The sequence below is a fragment of the Carcharhinus amblyrhynchos genome, chromosome 5, assembly GCF_965287045.1.
Source record: "Carcharhinus amblyrhynchos chromosome 5, sCarAmb.v2.hapA, whole genome shotgun sequence".
Classification (NCBI taxonomy): domain Eukaryota; kingdom Metazoa; phylum Chordata; class Chondrichthyes; order Carcharhiniformes; family Carcharhinidae; genus Carcharhinus; species Carcharhinus amblyrhynchos.
Window position 1 is genome coordinate 93,315,292 of NC_137328.1, and position 12,029 is coordinate 93,327,320.

At 38.0% G+C, this 12,029-nt stretch overlaps 1 protein-coding gene across 7 annotated transcripts in view; it reads right to left on the reverse strand.

Annotated features, from left to right (window-relative positions):
• LOC145343183 (single-stranded DNA-binding protein 2) overlaps window positions 1-12,029 on the reverse strand; it is a 406,347-nt gene that overhangs the window by 84,110 nt on the left and 310,208 nt on the right. For 4 of the 7 annotated variants that reach the window (XM_080189191.1, XM_080189189.1, XM_080189187.1 and 1 more), the window contains exon 5: window positions 5,453-5,542. The exons of the other annotated variants lie outside the window; for them this stretch is intronic. In XM_080189191.1, coding sequence (XP_080045317.1) covers window positions 5,453-5,542 — 90 coding nt within the window. The remainder of the gene's footprint in view (window positions 1-5,452; window positions 5,543-12,029) is intronic. 7 annotated transcript variants of the gene reach the window in all.

The window sequence follows — 12,029 nt, forward strand, 5'->3', positions numbered from 1 at the left end:
TCCTCAAATAAATTGTGAAAAAATAAAGATGTATTGTACAAGTGTTATGAACAGGCCATGTTCAGCCAAACAATGAGATATGAATATAAATTTGCGGAAATTTGCATCACTTCTCATTGTTGGCTAAAATGCACTTTAATTTCTTTCCAAATGTTTTCCAATTTATGAAGCATAATCTCCCACTGAAACAATTTAAAGAACCACCATCATATAATCAAATTATTTAAAGAACAATCTTAAATGCTAAGATGGCATTAAGAGTAGATCACTAGTGATATGGGCCTATTCTGCATCTTTCATGGGAAACTTGGGTCAGGAGTGCCTCCAATGATCTTTCACATTAAAATTGTGTATTGTATGTTTCCAGTTTGAGTGCACTTGAGTTATTGATAGAAATACTAACACAGTGATCATCACAGTAATAATACAATACACAAACATTTTTTCTCCTTTGAGGAACGGAAAAAAATCCACCCTGAAACACACTGACTGCTAATTGCCTCCTCCTTTTCACCAGGCAAGCTTGACTCTATTTCAATACTAATGAGTGACAAATCCTATAGGCTCACTGATTTACTTGACAACACATCCAAACTTAAATAACCTCAGTTTAGCATAGGATCAGCAGTAGTCAAGGGTGTGCTGTTCTAAAATTATTCTCAACTGAATTAAATTATTACATAATTACATGTAGTTTATTTGCACTGTTGTGAATGATGAATAATAGTACATGGTCTCATAGCTATGATTTCCAACATAGCAGGTTGCACATCACAAGGGTAAGCCACCCAAATCAACTGCTGTGATTCCCCAAGCTACACATAGGAATTAAGAAGAGAGATACAAACAGGCCCTCAGCCATATAATGGTGCATAGCTCAGGGTAAATGAATGGTGGGAACAAAAATATTCCTTAATGGGGAGAAAAAAGTGAATAGCAAGGTCTAAACATATTTCTGCTCATTTAAATAAATTATATTAAACTACATACTGCTATTGCATAATTTAATAATTCTGCTGTTTCACACATTCAAAGTAGTGTCAACCCCACATATAATGAACACCAGTTTGGCATGCTAAATATTCATTACATCTGAACATTCATTTAATGCATGGTGGAAAGTATTTCTTAGTGCCCAAGGTTGCTGGCAATCATATAATTTATTCTAGCCAGGACATGTACCATTCCTCCTTTTCAGTTTCTTTCAAAATACCCATATACAAACTAGCAGGTACAATTTCCTTGCTCACATATAGACCTGTCATTTATATTGTACCCAGTTACTTGGGACTGATGCTGTCAAGCACCCAGCACCTGGAAACCCACGTTTATTCTTACAGTCATGGCAAAATAGTATACGATTTCCTTGTAACCAGTTCACTTTCGCCCTCTTTCATGGGACATTTAAATTATTATTGCAGCAGTCATTTTTCAAATTGCATAATATCACTCATATCACATTGGGAATAGGTAATTTATTAATGAAAGTGAAAAGAAATAGATGTTTATTCACTGAATTCAAGTAGGGATACATCAAAATGGTGGTTATTATTGGGCTATCCTTTAAACTGGGATGTTATACAAGGTTCTAATGCATACAGCAACATGCAGATGTAACAATATACTTCATCAGAGAATAGTAGTATATTCATTAATAATCTATTATTTCTTAAAATGAAAAATTCTATATCCCTCCTGCACCAACCAGAAAGAGTTAAGTCAAAGTTTAGCATTTTCTCAAAGATAATGAGGGGGGAAGTTTCCTCTTTTACTCTCAATCAATTCCTTACTATTGCTGCCTTTGAATCAAAGAATGGTTACAACAGAGGAAAAGGCCATTCAGCCCACCATGTCCATGCCAGCTCTCTGCAAAAGCAAGTCACCTTGTTCCACTCCCCTACTTCGTCCCCATCACCCTACACTTTCGTTATCCAATTCTCTTTTTCAGGCCTTGATTGAATGTGCTTTCACTTCAATTTCAGGCAGTGCATTTCAGATCCTAATTATTCACTGTCCTCATGTCGCCATTGTTCTTTGCCAATGACCTAAAATAGATGTCCTCTGATCCTTGATCCTTCGACTAATGGGTACAATTTAAGAAATGGACATAATACTCCAGTTAAGGCCAAACCAGTATTTGATTCAGGTTTATCATAATCCCCTTGCTTTTGTACTCAATTCCCCTATTAAAAAACCTCAGGATTCCACCTTCAGTGATTTATGCAAATTACCCTCAAGTCCCTCTGTTCCTGCATCCCCTTTAGAATTGTATGCTTTATTTTTTTAATGCCTCTCATTGTTCTTTCTGCAAAAATGAATTACTTCATATTTCTCTGCATTAAATTTCTTCTGCCACCCGTCCGCCCATTCAGTCAGCCTGTCTATTTCCACTTGAAGTTCACCATTACCCTCTTCACAGGTCACAATACTTACAAGTTTTGTGCCATGTGCAAATATTCAAATTGTGCTTTGTAGGAAGTTTCCTATCCACCTTCTTAGCTTGAAATTATGCTTTATATAAGAAACCTGAACAACAGGAGGGAATCCTGTGCTGCTGTGAGCAAGATAATTACCAGTCCTATTCAAAAAGTATTCAAGAGTACAGAGCAAACAAAACAATTGCATGCAAATACTTGCACAAATATCATGTGCACACATGTCTGCTTTGCCCTGTATATAAAATGGATGCCTGTCATAAAGCAAACATATCCCCCATCCCCATAACACTTATGGCCGGGGAGCTCACTAAATGTAAATGTTAATTAGGAACGTTAGATATATTGAATTGAATCTTGATTACAATATATTGAATATTGGTTGCTTGGACAACGTGAAGGAAGGAAAAATACCAAAAACATTATCTGAGAATAGTTTATTGACTTGATGGGAAGAAATAAATGTATTGTGCTGAATATCACAATCTTACGAGCTGCTGTACTAGTTTCTGTCTGTACACTAACTGGAAGATCACCTTCCACTAGGAGGCAATAACACTCCACTAAACTATAAGGAGCCAGATACAAACACATTCTAAATTTTACTATATTAAGCTGTGAATGTAAATATTAACCTATTTTGAGAGGATTTTTTTGGTGGCAAAACTACATTGGAAATCTGCAATGAAAAGTCAAAGTCCTTATTCAATTACAAAGCATACATATTATTTTAATAATTATGAAATACAAGAACATTAAAACAAATCTAAGGTGAATTGATAAACATGGTTAAATCCTGTTGGTAACATGCTCACCTATGGTTTGTGAATTTTAAAATGTTGTGGGGGTCTGAAGATGGGGGATGTGAAATAGATCAGTCAAGGGTCCAATTTAGGCCGAATTTGTCATTTTATTTACAAACCTACAGATCAGTAGCAACGCAACTGTATAAAATGCTGAGAATTTATCTATTTTGACCTCCATATCATAGCAAAATCTCTGGGCTTTTCCCTTTGGAGATGTCTGGGGCTATGAAGCAAGACCTTTTGCATCAGACTGTGTTGAATGAGAGCCTCCTGCTGATATTAGCTGGAAATCAAGACTCCGCGCATGCGTGGGTAGGTAATTTAGCATCTTCTGGTGCATGAGCTGACTCGGGCAGCTCTTAGTATAAACCCTGGGGGGAGTTTTATTCAGTGCAGGCCATTCTGACCTGCAATGATAACAATCCAAAGTAAGGTTGAAAATAAAAATAGGCCTTCTGTTAAATTCTGAATATTTTAAATTTAAATAATACATTAAGCCTGAGTGAAATTTATTGCACATCATTAGTGATATAGTGTAATTTTTCCTTCTTTCCTTTTTCACTTCTAGCAACAACAGTGAAAAAAACTTTCATTTGCTATTTTCTCTCACAGATTAAATTGCAAAACTGAGCACTGCATAATTAGTATGAATGATTGGTAATGGATGCTGCCGGTTTTAGTTGAATAAAAGAAAGCAATTCGATGGATCGTTTCCCAGAGAAATAAGCTAATTTGCCACAAAACTCTCTGCACAGCAAATAAACCAGACAAAAAATAAATGGTGAAGCCCAAAGAACACGGAAATTCTGAGAAAGAACCTACAATAAGGATCTACCAGCCTTGGCACATGGCATCTCTTTACCCTTGATAAATATGGCATCAATTCAGGTCCAGGAATATGTAATCTAGGCTACCCATTTTATAATATTGTTTTTACATCAATTTTCACTGTTTTAATTATGCATGTTTATGCTTTATTATTTTTGAGTAGAGAACATGAAGCATTGTCTCCCAGGTGATTCAGGTAAAAACCCTCAACTGCTGGAGCTGAAAAAAACATTTGCTTTATGCAATCTGAAAATGTGCTATGTCCCCTTCTTTAGTGAGGAGCACCAAATAAATATGTCCAGAAATGATATTGCTGAAAATTGCTCTCTCCCTTAGTTTTCCTTTTATGAACAATAGGTACTGAATGCAGAAAGTCATCATTTTTGAGATTTAAGCCATCTGAAGAGGTGTCCAGAAGTAAGCTCAATTTTGTGCAACAGGAAAAAGAGACCCCCACAGCTCATATCTTCAGACTTTCCTTTTTCCAGGCCCAGAGGCCAGCCCTGGAGGACAATGTTGCAGTTATCCTAGGACAGTGGACTTCCCCAGAACATGCACGCCCAATATAGGTCACTGTACACTACAGAGGAGTAGCAATTATGGCTGATCTTTTCCTATTAATTCAATGATAATGTTGTAACCTGTAAGGTTGCCATAGTAAAGCTCAGCTTAGTCAGCAAATAACAGAGATTGAAGCTGGAAGATTGCTGGTCAGCATGGTTCAGTGATAGTAACTTTAGAGGGCAGTTTCTTGGGGATTTTTTTAAGATACAAAGCTTAATGCATCTTCAATAAGCTGAATGTTTATCGTATTTGAATTAATTTTTCATTTTGCATGTGAATAGTTAATGAATTAAGCTAAAAGAAATTCCTGTCAGCTCAGTCAAAGTGACAGATGTTAATGGGAAATGACGTCCTTCACTACGCTGCCCATGAAGCCAGGTTCAGTTACAAATGGGCAGGGATGACTGTTTGCAATCTAATCAGTGTACCACATTTGCAAAATGGCAACACTAACAGGGTTAGTAAAATAGAACTTTGGTTTGAAGGGACATTTTTGTTTACAGTAGCAGCATCAGAAATTCTACCGTTAATATTCCCAATTTAGGGGTTACATTTCCTTCAAAAACAAAAAAAAATTAAAGTGATTATCAACAAATGGAGATGTACAATTCAATGTGTCTTGGTTTAATTTAAACCTTATAAAAGCTCACCCAGATTCATGCATGTAATCCTAGGCGTTTCGGCGTCAACCATCTGCTTCAAGTAGATTATATTTTTCAGTGATAATTTAGAGGGATTCCGCACAGCTCTCTTATTCTTATTTTGGAAATCATTTAGTCATAAGAAAAGCCTTTTCCTATTGCTTAAGTCTCTTATTACCTGGAAGAATCCCGGTGGTACCGGGCCTACTGGCATTCCGTCTCCTGGGGGAATGTTTCCTAGCACTGGACTGGGAGCTGCAGCTGCACTCTGAAAAGAAAGGCAACTCCTGTGTCATTACATCCTGTAACAAGGAATTGGCATACTTCCTAAGTGTAAAGAATAAAATAACACATACTCTGAATCAATTAAACTTATGACAAAAACAAATCTAAATATAACTTCTATGTGTATCAAGCGTTTACACAGACATACCAATAACATAACTACATTTAAAAATCCAGCTGCTTATTTGAAAAACAGGCCAATCTTCTTTACTATGAATGACTGGTTTTGCTAACAATGTGTGCCATCTAAATCATTTATTAAATTTGCACAACTGAGCATTTTACCAGATATCACACTATCTACCATAGTCACAAAATAACATTTCCAATTGCGCAATACAACTACTGGAGTGAAAGGTTGGGGTATCCGTGAAGGTAACAGCCAGTGTAACATTCAGCACGTCAGGTGTATTGTTGTGAAAGTGTCCTCTTATATTCTGCTGTACACAGAAGTTATGTTTAATGACAAGTTGTAATTAGTCTGGTAAAACTGAAACTCTTGAGGTATTGGCAAATTTGGAAGTAACTGAATGCATCTTTTTCAGAGTTCACCGCCTCTTAAAAGCCAAAATACTATCCTGTGGGTTGCAAGTGGCCACATTTCAATAATACCTTTTGCTTGCCAAAGTATGAAAGTTCACTGTTTTGGCAGATGGGAAATAGGGCTGATATATCACAGAATATCTCCAGCTAATTTCTGAAGGTAGATATCACCACATATTTTCAATTCAATCAATTGTTTTGGTTGGGATGTGGGGGGGAGCGCAATAGCAGTATGTCATTAAAGCCTAGGTGATACAGGGTGAATGGGGTGAAGCTTCAACTTCAGGACGGACACACTTTATGCTGGAAGACTGCATTTTAGGAAATAATTCTACAGAATGTCCTATGCCTCAAAGATTAGGAGGTATTGCCCCTGTTATATCAAGAGTTTAGTCTGAGACTTCCTATCAATCTTATCAGTATAGTCAAGATGCGTGCTTGGGTCATAAATGTGCTGACTATGATTCCCAGATTGAAATCATGTCTTATAAAGAAGAAGAGAGTACATTCATCTGTCAGTAAGTAACCAGCAGAAAGATGAGCAGGGTATTCCTACATAATATTTAGTGAAAAATATCTATAATTGATTTTGAAGTAAAGGATCCTTCACAACAAACCTCTTCAAATTTGAATCATAGAAATATACAGCATGAAAAGAGGCTATTTGCTCTATTGTGTCCATACAATATGGTTTGTAGCCTTGTAGATTAATGGGCAACACGAACAGAATTCTGATACTATGGTCGGACATGCAGGAAGTGTTTGACAAATGTCACATTTGATGGACATCTAACTGAAATTTTTGGAGGTAGTAAGCCAGTTTAGAAGTAATACGAAATATCAAACAGAGGGGAGGAAAATTTGGGGGTGGGACTTAGCGAATTGAAGGTTGGCATAGAGTGAAGTCCTGGACAGATCAGTGCTCGAATTGTGATGTTCATCGTGAGCAGCAATAATCCTGGATTCAAAACTTAAATATAAACTGTTAGTAATTGCTGACAACATTGAATGAGGGAGTGTAATACAGACAGTGGCTGGAATTTTACCGGCACGCCCACCCAAGGTTTGTAAGATTGCACCCAAGGCCAACAGAGAATGCCATTCTGTGAGCCTTGTCAACCCTGATTTTAGGACACACGTGCTGGTAAAATCAGGGCCTGTGGGCAGGATTCTGCGATCTCATCTGTGCCTGCCTTGATGCAAGTGAGATTGGAGAATTTGGCATTGCAGCCAAAACTCTATTCACTGCATCAGTACCAGAGAAGGCCAGCCACGAATGAGGTCCGAAGTTCAGCAACTGTTTGGAAAAAAAATAGACTGATCTAGATCAATTTTGTAATTGGGCAGGCAAAGAGTAAATGAAATGTAAGAGAGAAATTTAAAGCTGTTCACATTGATTGATACACATAAAGGAACTAAGGAGTAACAAGATATTCACAGGCTTGAATTTTACAATCTCCCTGACAGGTTTAAAAGATGGGGAGGAAGTGAAGCGTAAAGTTGCATGTATGGGATTCCCTGCCTGCCCTGTCCTGGCAGTACCTTTATGATGGGGCAGGCAGGGCCTTGGATAGAAGTCATACTTGTCTGTATTAAGTGGCCACTTAATAGTTACTTAAGGATCTTTTCCCACCCAGCCTCAATTTGTAGGCTGTTGGGCACCGGATAGATCAGAGGAAAATAAAAAAAGTTTAAAATCTTCAATATTGGGTAAGAAGGTGGGGCGTGCACCTCCATCTGAAGCTCCTTCTGGATGCACCTGCCCTCAAGGACCTCCACCACCTGCCCCCCCACATCCAGCGAATTGCCATCTTTGAAACCTCCCTGAGATTCCTGCTACTTACCTGGCCTCCATGTCCCAACAGTCCCAGGCAAGTCGCTGCAGTGCCTCTTCTGGCCAGTGCAGCGCTGTGCCTGGAGGGGCTGGAAAGCTGTCAGCCAAAAGGCCAGACATCATCCAAATGAGAATGGAGGTCCAGCTTGCTGCCAATCAACATTCATTTACAGTGTAAAACGGCAGCAGATCTGTTGGAGTTGGCAGGATGTCTTCCCTGTCAACTCTCTGCATAGTAGGGTCCAGTCTCTGCCATCCTAAAAATTCAGTCCACAATTTTCAATGTTTAAAATATAGTAAAACATTTAAAAATGAGCATAATATCATAATTAGGCTGGGAGTACTAGTGGGTGTTCAACTGTGGGTCATCACTGTTCAGCTTGATCCTACCCTCTGATAACATCCAAATACTGGGCAGAAGATACAGGGATCAAAAGGAATCCCAACTAATGTTAGTATACTTCAGAGTGGGCACTTCTCAGCTGAGAAGAGCTAAACAAGCACAGACTGATAATGCAAATTTGGAAACGTCACCAACTGTGTGACTCAGTTACTGACGGATAAAGCTTCGTAGTGAACATGTTGGATCTCAAGATCTTCCAGGTTATAAGTCTTTTATCTCCATGTGGGTCTCTCCAAAAAGATTGGGGAATCCAAAAACTTTGAATCAGTCTCAGTGAAATAATGGAAGTAGCATGGGAAGTTGTTGAGCTATTGATCCGATTCCTTTCAAGGGGCCCAGGATTCTGAGGCATATAAGACATTGCAGAAGTCTGCGAATTCTCAGTTGATCATCATAAAAATCAGAGGAGCATTTGCCATCCGTTTTCCTGACTATTGCAATTTCTTTGCCTTGGGCCTATTTATGCAAGGTGCATGCAAGAAGCTTTCACAGTTCATCATCCTGTTCACAGTATTTAGGTCTGGTCTAGCTGAGCCATTTTTCTGTGCTTGCTGATAACAGACTGCTTAGCTCTCCTCTGGTTTGGATTAGGGCTCTTTCTATGCTCTCTGATTGGCACTTCCTGTAGCGACTCAATTTTTGAAAATGTTATCACCTTTATGTAAAAAAATAGACTTTGTGGACTTGATATCACTACTGAGACCAGATGGCATTATGGAGGGCTGATTTATAAAATTCACTCTTAAAATTAAGATAATACTTACTTGATGAATACTACGAATGAAATACACTGTGAGAAACCATGATTCGTGATCTATTTCTAAGTTATGATGGAAATGATAAATTACTTCTTGCAACTGACGAGATGATAGATTGCATAAGTAACAAGGCGGGAAAGAGATTCATTATAAAGAGCTCCGTCATAATTGAAATCAATTTTGCATTCTAATTCTATTGTATAACATGTTTTATGTCACTTAAAAAATGTTTAATTACATAGGCAAGTGCATGTGCAATTTTTTTTCATTCTTAGGGATGGTATTTCAAGCCGCGTCCAAGATCACAAGATATATATAGATAAGAAAGGCAAATGCGTCCATCCCAGCTCACCCTACAGGAAAGAACTACAACCCCAATCGTCCTCGATGTCCAGCTACAAAGGACACCACTGTTTTAACCTTTGCATCTCTCCAGAAATCTATTCTGCTATTGATCACATGTTACGTTAGTCTCCTTCCTGTGTTTTCATTGTTTCACCTGAAGTGTTATTCTGAATCATTTCTACAACTTGTACCAGTTTAAACTGCTGCATGAAATCCACTCTCAATCTTTAATCCAGAATAAAAATATTTTTCAGTTTTTTTTAAAACACCAGTGCCTTTCACTAAGGATTTGATTTTCCTGGCCCTGGGAGTTCCTGGGGGTTGGAGGTGAGCGTGGAGTTGGGGCTGGGGGCAGGAAAAGAGGGGGATGCATAATTAGGGATGGCTCCCTGATGAATTCCCACCACCAGGGACTCTTATCAGGGTCAGGCTGGTAAGAGGAACATGGAGGCAGGCAGCAAATTAGGGAGGTTAGGGTACCAATTAGGAGCCTTCTTGCAGTGTCACAGGAACTTTTCCATGAGTGGAAAGTCCACCAGCTCCCTGGAGGTGGCCTCCCTGCAGCAGGGCTTATAAGTAGTAAAAGGGGTTAATTTTAACTGTGAGATACACTGATGAGACACTATGGTAGACATCATCATATAGAGTGATGCAATATCATGTGATTTTGCTCTCTCTTGCCCAACCTGATGGTGAGATGTAGCTCACAGTAAGATGTCTATCAAAAAAGTTAATGTTTCTGTACCTCAGCATAAGTGTGCAAATATGTTGTGGTAACATGATGAGACTGAGAATATTATAACCACAACCTTTCCACCATCACTGTCAAGGTCCAGCACCTACACTGCAACTTGTGGTCTGCTTCGTAAATTGGGCACTTAGTGGAAATCCACTAGTGGAAACCCACCAACGGCTTCCTTCCCTATGAAGACTCATGTTTCAGCAAGGTCAAGAGCAAGATATCTGGCTCATAATCATTCAGGTCTACAAACTATAATATCTCCCATTTCCAGTAATAGGACAAAGGTCATGAACTTCATTAACCAGAGAAAACAACAATGGAATCAGAAAGAAAGAATTTCTCAGTAGCATCTGAAAATGAGGGACTTTTGTTTATATAAGTTAAGTTCTATTCAAGAAATAAAGATGGCCATATCCCCAGCAGGAAACTTATATTAGCTCTCATCAATTCAATTTCCATATACAACAGAATTATGTCCAACTGTAGTTGAGGTGGGAAATTGATTGATTGAACATTAAGATCAAACTGGAGCACACAACACCAAAATGCCCATCTTTACATACTATCAGATCAACATAATAGTGGACTTACAGACAGTGACAACAAAATTCTAAAGCCTATTATCCTAGAAGCTATCCATATTGCAAACATCATGGGGCATTCTTCCTGTCCCACCACGCTGAATGACCTCCGCATTGCAGTGTTTCTAGTGTGAACTCCCACTGAATTACTCCAATTTTTGCACAAATGCAACACTTCGAATTTTTTGGGAGAATTTCACCCAATGTGTTCTAACTTTCCCTCACTCTTCTAACCTCACAAGGTTATTAGGTAACTTACTGTTGAGCAATATGTTTTAAGATTTTTTCTATAAAATGAAATAATTACTTACACTAATGAAGATCCCCTTATATACATCTAACTGTGCAGTAATGCTTGAAAAGTGCTATACCCAAAGATAAATATTAAAACTTACACAGTTTGGATTAAATTAATAGGTATGCTTTGACAACAGCCCTATTTGAATGCCTACCAACAGAGAATAAAGCTCATGAACTGCGGGTTGGCATTACAGTAAGAAAGGTAAATGCAAAGCTTTTGTCAATATTCTGAATACAGATGTGATTTGATAACATCCCTTTTCACACACTGAATCTCAAATACTTTCAATGCAATTCGTGAATTCTGATGCAAAATTGAACATTGTCAAGGGCCAGCAATTTCTACTCTATTGTCATATGTTCTCAGCCTAATTATCAATGTAAACAACACAAGAAATTGCAAAATTTTAAATATTCAGCATAACAGGAAATTCTGTGATCTTTTGGGCTACTTCTAAAAGCATCAGGCCTAAAACAGGCCATTCAAAACTGGCCATACTCTCGGAGCGAATTAATAACTATTAAGGGCTTCCACTAATTGTGCTTTCTTGCAGACCTCTGAGAAGGCTCCAAAAATTAAACTATATTTTGGGTGCATGGATGGCTTAAAAAGTTTAGATAATTTGTTTTCATATTTAAAGATCTGACGATTGAACCCCAATCCGGCTAGAAAATAGTTCTGCATCATTTTTTAAAAGTCAATTTTCTGTTATTTAAAATCAGGCTACCCAGAGGTGGTGAATTAATACTGTGACTTAAAACTTTATTTTGTGCCAAACCCATTTTCAGCTGTATTAATCAAACTTTATCGAGGTACCATTTTTAAATATATCCAAGAAATATTTTTAAAGCAATTTTTTTTAAGAAAAGGATTTAACTTCAGAGCTTTATTTGAATGACCTAGGATTCTCCTGCTTGAGCAGAAGCAAGGAACAGCAGGGGCCACTATTTAGAACTGGAGGGG